General features: G+C 46.0%; 1 protein-coding gene across 3 annotated transcripts in view; it reads right to left on the reverse strand.

Annotated features, from left to right (window-relative positions):
* Positions 1-14,288, reverse strand: part of MIER1 (MIER1 transcriptional regulator) — a 31,596-nt gene that overhangs the window by 16,512 nt on the left and 796 nt on the right. Inside the window, exons 1-3 of one of the 3 annotated variants that reach the window (XM_048944302.1) lie at positions 14,101-14,192; positions 2,665-2,689; positions 1,252-1,397 (exon numbers count right to left, since the gene is read on the reverse strand). In XM_048944302.1, coding sequence (XP_048800259.1) covers positions 1,252-1,397; positions 2,665-2,689; positions 14,101-14,109 — 180 coding nt within the window. In that variant the 5' untranslated portion in view covers positions 14,110-14,192. Of the gene's footprint in view, positions 1-1,251; positions 1,398-2,664; positions 2,690-14,100; positions 14,193-14,288 lie in introns of those variants that run through there. The other 2 variants (XM_048944303.1, XM_048944304.1) reach the window with 2 other exon arrangements.

Below are 14,288 nucleotides of genomic sequence, written 5' to 3' on the forward strand. Positions count from 1 at the left end.
CGCCGGCCTGGTGTCCTCCAGAGAAGAGCAGCACAGGAGCTCAGTTACCACAGCAGCTGCTGTCCTGTCACAGACATGTGCAGAAACCAAAAGCCTGCAGTGCCCGCAGCCAGGACGTGAGGGAATGCTCTGACTGCTGACGTACACTTACAAACAAAGCAGTGTGATGTGGTGGTAGGATTACACAGCCAGATGGGGGCTCCTCACAAGTTATGAGGAAAAACACACATTTTGAACTTAAAAATATGACACTCGTGGAGCTCCATTTCCCACTTAATCTAAACATTTAATTTGCATGCAATTTATTTATCTTTACCATTTAACATCAACCGTGGAATCACCAGGAAGAAATCATCATTTACAACCAAAATGCAGAATAAACGTACTCTATTAATTTAATGCCATACTGGTAAGATCACTTATGCTAAGCAGGATTTGTACATCAAACAGGCATTTAAAAACCATTAATGATCTATTCCAGCAGCCTTTTCAGCCAGGGAGGTCACAGACAGTATCTACATTACTTTGCATTGATAATGAACCTGGATTGTAGTTTAAGAACATGATTCCTGGCTAGGAAGCAATTTAAAGCAGTACGTAAGTGACAGCATAACCTCAAAACGCCAAATAAATCTCACAGGCAATTATTTCTTAAGACACATATTTTACAATGAGTTTATCACTACTATCAGCATGTGGGAGTTCCACGCCGAGCCCTGCTGACAACTTTTTGCACTGAGCAAATCATTTATCTACGTCTCTGTTTTCTCCACCTTAAAAAAGGAAGGCACTCCTATCTTCCCCACTGCAGGGTTAAGTGAATGAACGTACAGAACAGCAAAAGGAATGTAAAATTACCAGACCTTTTCAAATCAAAATCTACATGCACTAATCAAGTGCAAATGCTCTAGCAAACAGTACGACTGGGAGACACAAGTTGGGGCGGAGCACACTTTGCCTCCTATTAGCTCTAAAAGGCAAATCACATCCCAGCACATTTATACAAGAAGAAACTAAACAAGCCCAGCGTTATGCATTATTCAGTATTTATGTAGCACTTCCCCCCTCCCAACTTTTGGGAACTGCATATTTAGCTCAGCCCCTTTTCCCCATCTATGTTATTTGCCTATTAGTGTTTTAGGGGCGGTTTGGTTTGTTTTAATCCCAAATATTAGGGAAAAAAAACCTGCACGTGTTTTGCTTAAGACTGTGGGCTGTAGTTATGTTTTATGACTACTTAATGCTACCTACCCTGTTAAGATCCTCTATTTCAGAATTGAAGTTTCTTTCTCCTTCCATCATTTCCTCCTCTTCTAATGTCCGTTCATCATCAAAGTCATGCACCAGCATATCAGCTGATGGATCAAATTCATGGTCATCAGATGTTGCTGAACCTCCTGATGGAAAACATTTTAAAGAATTTTTTTTAGTTAGAGCTTAGGTTTTTTTTTTAATATGTTTTTATTTTGGTGATTCTTGAACACTCAAATTAAACTGAGAAATTAAAATATCTTCAAAATCCCTCACCCGTTCATCAAGGGAAAGCCAGCAGCACTGCTCAGAGGGCAGCAGAAGCCATCCTGTGGGTGCTCATGGAAGAGACAGGGGAGAGCACTGAGCAACCTCCTGCCCTGCGACAGCGCTGCACATCAGGTCCCTACTTAAACATCTGTAAAACGTGCTGGGTTTAAAGATTCATTTCCTACTCATCACCAATCTGTTTGCAGCAGGAGTTCTACTGGGAGCAGTCACACTCCAAACATAAAGTCAAGACAATTGTTTCCTTGATACCTTGCAAGCTTTCCTTTTTAAAGCTACAAAGACAATCTTACGACTCTTCCAAAATGTAAACCTCAAGTAAGCTTCACAATTACATGGATTCTATTTCTGATGCCAAACTCTTAGCTATTTTTCTCTATGTGTTTTTCTTGCCAGTTCCGTGCAGAACAACGTGGTTACGTTTTGTGACAGTGAAAAATGAGTGAATGAAGGGTTTGGCAGAGGCAGCACTAGGTGTAACCCAGCAATACCCGAGTTCTCATTCTAGCCCTGCTCACATTTTACCATCGTCTCCATGAACTTATATTTCATTTTGCAAAGCTCAAAGATGGTACCACCTCTATGGGCACAAGAGGGAGGGCTAGGGCTAGCTCTGCTTTGTACTTGGAGGAGTGCAACTGATGGATGGTTTCTTCAAAGCAGTGAGAGCTCCAGAGACAACAGCAGTCCAGCTAAAGTCAGTACTGGAAAGCTTTTCCACCAGAAGGATGCCCAAATCCTCTGAAATAAACATCACCAACTAGAGCAGTATCGAGCTATAAAAAATAGATTCATAGTTTATGTTTCAGCTGATTATTAAATACCAGGAACTCTGGGACACCAAAATATCAGGAAATAACCAGTTTTAAAAGCAGAAGGCATGAAGCTCCTCATTCTTAGCAAGCCTAGAGGGAAAAAAATACTGCTTTCCTTGCTGCTTTTGTGTATAAGACCATACAGCAATGGTGTTATCTCACAACTGGGAGCACACAGTGCCTTTGACTCCATGCTTACTCTGAACTCATCAGACCACAGCCTTAGGTTACAACTGGAAAAGACCCCGAGGGAGAATTTCTGAAGGTACCCTCTTCCCCCACAAGTTTAGGAAACGTCAGAAATTCTTACCTGGACTTGAAGACTCAACAGAAGGCTAAAAAACAGAAAACAGAACACAGGAAATTATTTTTTCTATGTTGAATACATACAAACTTAAGTTACAAGGTGAGATTTGAGCAGCTCCCCCCCAGTTTATCCCTCTGTATTAAACCCCCTGTTCCACAGCCCAGCTCTATAGTCAACAGATTACAGTGACAGTGGGAACACGATTTATAACAACTTATTCTACACATTTGAAAAGGTAAAGAATAAATCATGATTTGTGTTTGAAACTGCTTGTTAGGTAACACAAGAATCTCCTTTACATTTCAATTAAATGCACACTTTGAAAAGGTGAGCACAAGCCACACTGAGAATTCCTCACAGTACAAACAGAAAGAAGCAGCTTAATGTCTAACAACCATGAGGAAAAAACAGCAGCAAATGCTCTGCAAGCCTGACTTTCCTCCCAAATATGACCATAACAAGCCGATGCAAATCACTGACTACAAAACAAGCACGAGTTCTGAAACACAGAAAAACCCCACTTTCACAGCAACCTTCATGTACAGCCATCCTTAGGCTCCCATGTTTGGTAATCCTACATTTACCACCAGAACACACATCACTCTGTCACAAAATCCTGCTGTCCCTTGCTTATAGCTTGGCCAATCCTTACCCTCCTGGGCTCAGATTTGCATGTCTGACATGCAAACCTTGTTTGGTTTGAAAATGCAAGCAAATGGTTCAGGAACACAGCGACTGGAGTGGTTTTGCAAAGCCAGAAAGACTGACTTCTGACTCCAGCAAGCCACGGTTCCTCCTTCTCCACTGCCTTTTGGAAACTGAGACTCTGCTTGGGATCAAGGATGTTATTATCTTACATAACGCACAATGCTTCTTCAGGGAAAACTGCCTGCATCTGGCCAAGAAATCATTTGGAAAACTTTGGTTTGTGCATTCATGAATCACACTTGTACATATGCATAATTCTGTATCTGGACTGCAGTCCTGCTAAAAGTGCAACACGATTACCTTAGAAAAATACCCAGTGCAAGGCATTACTAGCATAGGCTGAGCTGCCACTGGGTACCAAAATCAGCCCACAGTGACCAGCTCCTCCCTGCCATGTGCTGTTTATCTGATGAAGCTGCACACCTGGAGGATGGCAGTACAACACGGACTGCTGCCCCAAAACCAACCAGCTGAACCCCAAGCTGCCCTGAGATGAGGGCAGAAAAGCAGAAGTGGCCTGGAAACATAAGGAAAAAAGCCTATCTCGTGACTTATGATGAAACATTATTCCAGAAATGCCTCTGCCCTCATAGAACAGAGAGCTGGATTTAGCCTCCTAGAAAGCCCTTAAAAAATCTGCTTGAAGGGATAAACCGTGTTACTTAGTAAATAATAAATTCTGCAAATGGTATCTAAAAACTGTTCTTTCCGCTCAGCTATTAGAATGAGTCATTCTTAGAAGGCTCTTACACAAGCTAGCACTCCTGAAGACAAAATAAAACCTCTGTCCAACATTCGAGCCATATTTATTAATGGCCAGCATCTTTCTTACCTGGAACTAGCCTCTGGCTGAGAAGAAATAATGCTCTGCACTCCTCCCCAGCTGGCTGCTGATGGGCTCTCAGCTGAGAGAGGGTGAGGGCACTTGTAGGGGGTGAGCAGCAGAGCAGGGCTCCCGAGGGAAGTCCAGCACTCACTTACTGTGAGTTTGGGATAGCAGAAGTTCAAGCAAACAGACTGCAGTGTAGTGAAGTGGCTGAAGCACTGCCCTGAAGGGCAATAGCCCCAGCAGCACTGCTAGGCTTTTGGCCATCAAGAACTTGCCACCACCCCAAAGGGCCTGCATGATTTACCTGTGTGTGCAGGTGTGTATGTATTTACATGGCATCTCATATACCTATCTGTGTGCATATGTAGGAGGCTGGAACAAGCTGGAGCTTGTTTCAATCATGAGCAGGGAGAGCTCAGGGGAATCCTATCCATGTGCAGACACCCGGCAGGGGGACAAGCAGAAGACAAAGGCAGCCCCTTCCCAGCAGCACCAGCAGCAGGACAAGAGTCAATGGGCACAAACTACAGTAAGAAAATCTTTTCCCTATCTTTTAAGCATGATGACACATGGGCACGCATTGCCCAAGAGGCTGTGCAGCCTGCATCCCAGAGATGCCCATACCCTCACCAAGTAGGGCCCTGGGCATCCAGCTCTTGCAGACCTGGCTTTGCCTCACCTGCCTCCAGCAGCTTCTGCCTGCCTCCACAATCCTGCAGCTACAAAATGCTCCAACATGCATTGCAATGGGGCTTACCATAATGAAATCCTTTTGTGATGAGTGGACATGAAACCATAGCAAGACGAAAAAGCATCTCATAAAGTCAAGCCAGCTTTAAGAAACAGAGTTCCATTTTCTGAAATAGTGTGGCGACAGCTTAGGAAAGCCACCAGCCTTCCCAGCAGGCTGAAATACCTCCAATGCAATCACCTCCTGCACAGCTTCCAAAGCATTGCCAAAATACTGCAATGCCTCTGGAGCTCAGAACAACCCCATGCCTTTTCAACAACTCCAAAGTGCAACCCCAGTCTAAAAATATGAACACCAAAATAGAAAATCTGCAGAAGTCTAACAAACTCCAGGCCATCACATTCAGACTTCAGACTACATTGCAGGATGCACACATCCCTGGGAAGGTTCATTTTTGCTACAAACTTCAGGAGCAAATTCTAGGAGAACAGCCTCTGGGTCTCTGTTTCCTTTCTGCTAAGCTCTGCCTACCAGATCTACTCAGTCTGTCCCAGTTTGTGGATTATCATCTCTGCATTTCATACATTCTGCTGTGAGTGATGCACTGTCTATCACTTCCTGCCTTCTATTTCTAGCTGGATGCAGTTTCATGTTACATCTCTTTTATATTATTGGCCAGCTGCTGCCAAAAGTAGTAGTCTGACCTCTTCCCACCACTCCATGTGCTTCTGCCACTTGTGTCATCAGGTCCAGCAACTGGAAAGCTGCAGCATGTGCTGCTTCAGCAATCCAATCTCAGAGAAAAATAGCACCCGTTTTCCAACCTATTTGGGAGCCAAACTCTCACGTGGACCTCCACAGTTGTGGACATGCTGCAGAGCTGGAAGCAAGGCTCCAGGAGAAGGGTGGGTGGTGGGAGACCAGGAGTGCCCCTTTCCATCTGTTAACACTACACCCAAGGTGAAAGAGCATCCTCTGATCAAAGAGCTGTTCCAAGACAACAACTGCAATTCTTGACTGCACAGCCCTCGTTTCCTTGCCTCCAAGCAATCGTGACTGTGGCCAGGGCACAACAGATGGCTTTGAGGGCATTTGCTTATGGAAATTTCCTGGCAGTAGTTAAAGATCATATGGCTGCATTGGTGTTGTTGCATCCCAAGTCCTAAGCTACGGTATGTCAACGTAACAGCAACTCCTGTGAAAGAAGGATAGTACTATATGCTTCAGTGACTTTTCTTTTTCTGTTGCAGCAACCCACAGAGAAGCACAAAGCACTTTTTTACCTCAAGGGCATTCGCAGAAACAAAGAACTGCTACTTAAAAAAAGATAACAGGCCAGTGGAGAAAAACTATGGGATTCTGACAATATAGGAGTGACACACAAACTACTCCACGCATGGCACCACCAAAAAAGGTAACAGCAAACATACCGTGGGTTCAAATGAATGAAAAAATACTCATGGAGAGTTCTGCTGCCTGGTCACAGCATAGCTGAGCACATTTGTTCATGCTCCAGCTGAAGCACTTGAAGGAAACACTAATTCTGAGATAGGAAGAAAATGTACCTCACAGTAAAGGTAAAAGAAAAGCCATTAAACAAAACATCAGGCTTGAGTGACACTAGAAGAACCTGTCACTGTTTTTATTGCATGTGTATTTTTAGGAACCTCATGAAATGTGGACTAGGTGCTTTCAGAGGGTGAACAACACTTGCAGCAACAACTGAGCCAAAGAAATCACATCAAATACATTCGTCAGTGTATGGCTATAATAAATGGAAGCTGGCCGGTCTCTTTCAGACATCTTTGGACTGGCAAGCAGTGAACCCAGGAGAGGTACCACAGATAAAATACACCTCGTGGGTCTGCAGCTTGTTACTCTGACAACAAAAACTCACCGGGCTTTGGGATGTGTGTGTTGCTATGATTTGCGATAGAAGTTAAGTGCAGAAATAAAACTGAACTGACATCACACAGATTTATTTAGTGCAGAAAGGTGTTTGCATTTTTGGTTTTGCACAGCTTATTTTTAAACCCACTACTTCAGAAGTTGCAGCATTGGTTTGATTCCACTTCTGCACGTTGGCAGAGATCTTCGTGCCTCATTCCAAGGCTTCATAGCTGCTTGGACTGGAACGTGATGCTCCAAAAGCAAAAGCTGTTGAAGTAATGCACTGAGTCTTCTCCCTACATTTCTCCTACTGCCTACAAAGGAGCACCTGAAGAGAAGTGAAAGGACTCCACAAAATTTCACTTCTACCTAAAATACTGCTGCTGTAGTTAACACCTTCCATGCTGCTTAATATAATTGATTTAGAATGAAACATCTTGAAACTCAGCATCCAACCCCTTCCAGACAATGGCAAATATATGTTCTGTTCAAATTTACTCAGTTATGTCTAAGAGCTCTCTAAACATTAATTAAAATATTTAAAAGCTAAAATGAAACTCACATCGATGGGAACAAACACGACAAATTATCAAGCAGATGCCCAAGTCTTTTCAACCATATGACAGGGAAATACTGAAGTTAATTTCTGGGTTACATTGGGTTGTTTTAACTACATCTAAAGACTGGAAGCTTCAGTATCAACAGGGAACTAATCCTTAAAACATAGCAGTGCTCCCTGTTACATAACACAAGAAATGAAGCATGAGCAGCTGGTGGAAAGTACACGTAATTACTCAGCAGACACGTATGTGCCTTCAACATCATCTCAACATCACTAAGGCTACATTTCCCTAAGCAGACTAATTAAAAGTAAATTGCCAATCTGAAGTGAGCAGTAGGCACTCCATTCTTAACATAACCAGAGCTTATTCTCCGAACACAGGTAAACAGTTACATGAATTATAGTTAAAGACTGCACAGAAAACTGAAGTTCTCAATACTCATGGCTTAGACAGCAACCTGGTGGTACATCTTGCTGTTCAAATTACCTCACAGCATCAGCTACAGAGCCTGTCAGACCCGTGCAGAAGCTGTGAGGCCTTACCAGCTGACACGGCAGCCATGTGAAGAGCTCTCAGGAAGCTAAGCCAAGCAATGGCCTGGAGAAAAGGATAGGTTAAAATGGCAAAGGACAGCCTTTTCTCAAGGGCTGTGTCCCTCTGCAGAAACAATCAGCTCAGTGGAAGACTTGCAGTTCCATCCTGTCCCTCTCTGTGCATGTGCAAGCAGTCGGCCTTCATTTCACCTCAGGAATAAAACCATGTACTCAACAGAAGGAAAAACACCCAACCTGCTGCCCCTCATTTAATGGTTTTACATGTAAATATTTGTACAGCCAAAACCATAACGATATCCAAGCCCTTCTGCACACGAAATGGAAGCCTTTATACACATGAGGAATTTATTTTTGTTTTTAATTTGGCTGCTCAACGACAAAGTTCTTGCATTGCCAGAACACAAGATGAATTGCACACAGGTACCCATGCACCTGGAACTACCTTAGCAAAGGTTGCTGCCTTCCAAGTGTTGGCTCCATTTAGAGGCAATAAAGATGACCTTTCCTTCAAGACCAGCCAAGCACCGCATATGGTTTGTTTCTGTCTATTGGTACTTCATTTAAAGAAAAACATCAAAAAGCCCACAGTTTTTCTGGAGAAACAGAATAATATGAACATGAGTGATATTTCTTAAGCAGAAAGATAATTCAGCTGCGCCGCTTACCAAAGAGAGAGCTGTTACATAAAAAATATAAATTTTTAAAGCAGTGATTGAAGAGAAACACAGAAGGCTGAAAGGTGTCAGCTGACGATGCTCCCTGAGGTGACAGAGCTTCCTCCAGCCTGCTATCTGCTTCAGCCTTCTGTCAAATGTTATCACACCACGGCAGAAGCAAAGCAAAGATAGAACCAGAGTGAATCTGTACTAACAGGCGAGTTCCAGAGCTCTGCCACTGCGCTTCCCTTCCTGCCACAGCTGCCTGCAGCAAGAGGAAGCAGCACCTTACAGGTGCACCTTGAGAGCGTCAGCACAGAGCTGATCACCCCAAGATCTCCCAGAGGAGCTAACTGCCCTGCCAGCCTGAGCACACACACATGAGCACAGCACAGACTGTGAGAACACCAAAGAGCAGATCACAGAATCACAGAATCACAGCATGGCCTGGGTTGCAGAGGAGCACAACGCTCATCAGTTCCAACCCCTGCTGTGTGCTGGTTGGCGACCTGCAGCCCAGGCTGCCCAGAGCCACATCCAGCCTGGCCTCAAATGCCTGCAGGGATGGGGCATCCACAGCCTCCTTGGGCAGCCTGTGCCAGTGCCTCACCACCCCCTGGGTGAAAAACTTCCTCTTAATATCTAACCTAAACCTCCTCTGTCTCAGATTAAGACTATTTTTCCTATGTTTTCCATAGCTGTAAGCCAAAAGGAGAGAGCAATCTTTAGGGTAGTGAAAGCAGGACCCGTCTGATGGCCCACGACTGTGCTGCTGCTGGATCAGCTGCTGAGCTTGCACGCAAATGCTGTGTGCTTGCAGTGGGTGGGTGCTGTAAGGCTACAGCAGGAAAACAGCAGGCAGAAAGAGCTACAGCCAGAGGGAACAACAGGACAGCACGCTCACTGCAGCTCCAGCAGATCTTCCCTCCTCAAGGAGCATTACAAAGCATGAGCACAGCTGCTCAGAACACCGTCCCTGTCTTATCTAAAGCACACATTTTCTACTGGTCCTAACAACTCATTACTCACATCCATTACAAAGTGCAGCGGCAGCCTCGACTTGTTGTAATACTCTGAAATTTATCACAAAGAGAAACTGGAAGCCCACAGTTCCATCACATCCTGCAGTAGCATTTCAGAGAAACCAGACACCACCACAGGCTGAGCTCCACAAGAAAACAATTTTGTGCACAATTTGTGACACGAATGGATTAACATTGAAATATTAATCCAGACTGGGGCTGCTGGCCAGGAAAAAGCTCAAAATGAAACCAAACTTTTCAGCAGTTCCACTATTTACCTAAAATCCCTACATTGCATTTGAAAGAACTCAAGCAGGAAACCCACAAGCAGCAGTGTTCTATCATACATGCACAAAAATCCACAAAATTCTTCCGTTATGACAGGGAAAAAAGCAACACTTCCTATTCTAGAAATGAAGACGACTAAATGCTATTGTTTTCTCTTCAATAGCTTGTAAGAAAAGCAGAGGGAATACAAGCAGTGGTGTAACCAACTGCCTGGAGACGACAGGCTTACCAGGGATGCCAGGATGGAACCCTCAGATCTGCACTGGGTTCAGACATCTCTGTGAGATACCCTGCCAAAACTGCTCCAAAGCAGGACGCCATCAGCACCAGTTTAATCTGCACATGTAATGAGAGCGAACAAAAGTCCTGCTCACCAGGATGGATTGATGCGAATCACCAATTTTCATCAGCAGGAAACCTCACTTTAAGCTGTTCTGACCTTATTTTGTATCTAAGCATCACTCAAAAGCTCTGTCCCAACTGCCAGAACACCTCAACGTGGAATCACATCAGCAATCATGCTAACTTTACTGCTGCTTCCTCCAGGGGAGGCTATACTCACTTACCCATATTATTTTAAAGCAATTGCATGGCACAATAAAAACAGAAAGCTTGAGGATGTGAAAAAGTGTTATTAGAAATGGTTATTAGAACATATATTTCTTAAGCACTATTTCTGCACTTGTTTCAAGATGCATAGGAAAACTAGAATTCTGATTCACAAAGAGGTTTAAAACCCTTCAACTTAAAGAACAGCAATCAGGAGAAAAATCTCGCCAGATATCACAGATTTAAAGAGGGGTTATTAAAGCACTTCCACACAACATTAATAAATTGATTTTCTGACTAAAAGCAACCCAACTTCCAGAAATGCAAACAACACCAAAGTGCATTCAAAGAAGTCAACTGTCCACTGATTGTGGAAGAGAGCTCAGCCTGCTCCTCTCCCATACAGCTCCTGCTTCTTCCCATCGTTGGCTGAGACCACTGGAAGCCCATTCAACCCCAGAAGCAGCAAAAATTAAGCTCTCTGTTCCTGAAGTCAGCAAGCAGAATCATCCCACTGCAGGGCGAGGAACACCATGAGCTGGCGCAAAGGATGCCAACAGGACAGCATTTTCTAGCACAAGTGAGCATCCAGAACTGCTCGAGACAAGCACACTGCCCACGGACAAACTGACCCAACCTCATGGCTTGTCATCTTTGGAAGGAGGAAGACACCACTCCCTTGCTGATGCCCACGTCTGGCTGTGCCATCCCAGTTCCAGCAGCCCCTAGGTCTGTGCATTAGCCGATGCCACCGGCTGCCCTGCAGGAAGCATTTCATTCCTCCTCAGCTACAAGCTGAGCCAGCCCACAGCACAGGCCGGGGAGCACCCACCTATGCAGGAGCAGCAGGAGAGCAAAGCCATCCCTTTCTGGCAGCTGCTTGACCGCACAGCTGCTGTCCATCCTCTCCCACCCACATGTGGAAACCCAAACAAAGCTGTGCCAGTCTGGCTGGGGGATTTGCACCCCCAACTTGCCCAGCCCATCCCTGATCAAACACGAGCATCCTTTTTCCTGTGCAGGCCTGGCACCTCTTACTTTCCAGTGATTTAGGGGGGAAAAAAACCCAAACCAAAACAACGCCTCAAACCAAAAAAGCCCTCTGCATTCACCCCCAGTTGTGCCTGTAGCAACCTGACTGGTGCAAGCTATTACAGAGCAAAACAACAAAAAAGCAGGAGCTCAGCACTTCTGGAAATCATAGCAGGTATTTAGCTTTGTAACTTGCCAGCAGATAGCCTGACCCCATCTCCTCGAGTTTTTGCAATCACAAGATCTCATTCTCACGTTGTATTCAAACATTATAATGGATAAACAAACGACAACAAAGAAGCATTCTTTCAACTACTAATCACGCTTTTAAGTCAAAATCTTCTCCTCTCAATAGACATGACAATTTTTATAGCAGGGAGAAAAACTGCTCAGCGTTCACTCCACCACAAAGACTAAATAAGCTGCTTATAGCACAATTCTGTAATATACACAAAGCCCTGATCTTAAGTTAGAGATGCTTTCTTTCTGACTATGCCTTGGACAATCTTCTAACATTTGGAGCATTAGCACTCAAACCCAGCACATGAGCACGCTTTGAAGTGGAACACAACCCTAAAACAGGTTATTAATCCCAAATCTAAACCCCTGTATAATAGACATTCAGACTATTGTTTCCCCTCTCTTCTGCCCTGCATTCAAATCAATACATTTCTACAAAAGTGAAACGGGATTTTTTGTTAATTTAGTTTCACTTTCTGGACTCACTAAGCAGGCTCAGAGCTCCTGTCTGAAGAACTTCCCTGTCAATTTCCAGAAGCTCCATCCTTATTACTGCTCTCGTGCAGCTCCTCCAGGCACAGCTATGCTGAGGAGACTTCATCCCACCCCCTACAAAAGTCACGAGCTGCACTGGGAGCCATCATATTCAGTGCACTGCTCCTAGCTTAAATCACAGAGTTTTTCATTTCTAATGTTGATTGGTTTCCATATCTAGAAGGCAGTGCAGGCATAAGGCTGTTTGCACAAACGGCTTCAGCGGATGCAAACAAATGTCAGCCAAGCCCGTGTTGCTGCTGCTGCCTCTGAGTTTGTCCCACAGGTGGATCAAGGCTTCCAGAGCCTCTTTGTGCTGCTCCTGCCCCGTACCCAGAGCTAAAGCAGCCCTGATGCAACAAAGAACTCATCAGAGCTTTTCTTCAAAATACTGAAGGGGGGAAAAAATATATTCTCTTCCTTTCTTAGTAAAATATCAAAGCCAACAAGAAACAAAAGCCTTTCCCTTCGGAACAACATCCATAAAGTGAAAAAAACAATGCCTGTCTGCCCTCCATACCCCATGGCTTTATTGCTCTCTGCAGCACGCATCCCCTACAACTCTCAGCCCCGTCCCTGCTGCAACGTCAATAGAAGTACGTGACTGTACCAAATAGGAAGTAGTGCAGCTCTGCCTGTGGCTCCCAGCAACATGGCGAGCCTCGGCTCTCCCAGAAGGGAGCTCTGGGGGTATTTCACAATAACACTGGGCTACATTAACAAAACTTATCAGCAGCTGGCGAAACTTGAGACCAAACCCCTGAACTGTGCGTTGCCCCAGTCCCTGCCTCTGGCTTCACGGAGACAGGAGTTAGCAGCCACATTGTCTCAGGGCTCAGACCCCGGATTCTCTGCCTCTCAAGATGCAGAAAGAAAACAACTGTATTAACTTGTAAAGACAGCTTACATTGTTACATTAAGTAACAATGGCAGAAGGTAATGCTATATTATAGCTGAAAAAATAGCTCCAAATAAGAATTCACATATATTCAGAAACTTCAAAGGAACGGGGAAGATTCATCACACACAGGATATTTTAAACACAGATTCCTCTCTCCTGCAAACATAGCTGGAAGAAATGTCCATCCTGGGAAGAATCTGTTTATAGCATACCTTCCAAACAAGCATTTCTAATTTGTCTGTCAACACTATTCAAGCAGCAAGTTGATTCCATGATTCTAAATTACCTTAAAATTGGGATCTTAGGATAGTCGAAAGGAAACTTGACAGAACATCAACTCAGCTATCCTAACTTGCCTGCTGGGACACCAAAGTGCTGCTCTTCCCAATCCCACCGCGACGGACATCGTGCACATCAGTCAGCCCGCACAGACCCAAGACGGGCTCAGGAAGCTTTTTGCCATTCCCTGCGCTTCCCCCACAACCCTCCTTCCCCCTCCAGAGTAAAATGCCCCCCCCCAAGGGGCAGAAGCCCCCCTCTTTGTCCCGATGGCCCGAAACAATAATTAACGAAAACAAATGCCAATTCCATCCTCCGGCAACGGAGCCGCGCGCGATGCCCGGGAGAAAAGATTTTCCGTGCGCTGGGACAGGCGGGGACCCCCCACAGCGCTGCTCTGCCCCCCCCCTCCCACCCCCCCACCCGGTCCGGCCCGGCTCCGACCCCCCCGGCACAGCCTAACGCGGGCGGCGACCGCCTCGCGGGGCGGCCCCGGGGCGGGAGGCGCCGCTCGCTCCCAGCTCCCCCCTCCCCGCCGCCGAGGCGTGCCGGGCCGCGCGGGGTTCGGCTGCGGACGCCGGGCTCAGTGCGTCGCGGCCTGCTCCCGGCCCCACAAGTAACTTGCGGGACGCTCCGCCCGGCCGCGGCCCCGCGCAACAAGTTCCCCGGCCCGGCCCCCGCCCCTCCGCCGCCGAGCTCTCACCTCCGCCATGTTCGCTGCGCGGGAGGGAGGGCGGGGGCCGGGCCGGGGAGGGGTCACATCGCCGCCGCGGCGGCGGAGGAAACGGCGGCGGAGGGTCGCGGGCTGCGCGGCGGCGGGGAGCGGCGGGAGGGCGGGGCAAGGGCGGAGCCGGGCGGCGCGCCGCGCTGCGTCACCGCGCACGGGCGGCG

This window comes from Lagopus muta, chromosome 5 (genome assembly GCF_023343835.1).
Source record: "Lagopus muta isolate bLagMut1 chromosome 5, bLagMut1 primary, whole genome shotgun sequence".
In the NCBI taxonomy this organism is placed as follows: domain Eukaryota; kingdom Metazoa; phylum Chordata; class Aves; order Galliformes; family Phasianidae; genus Lagopus; species Lagopus muta.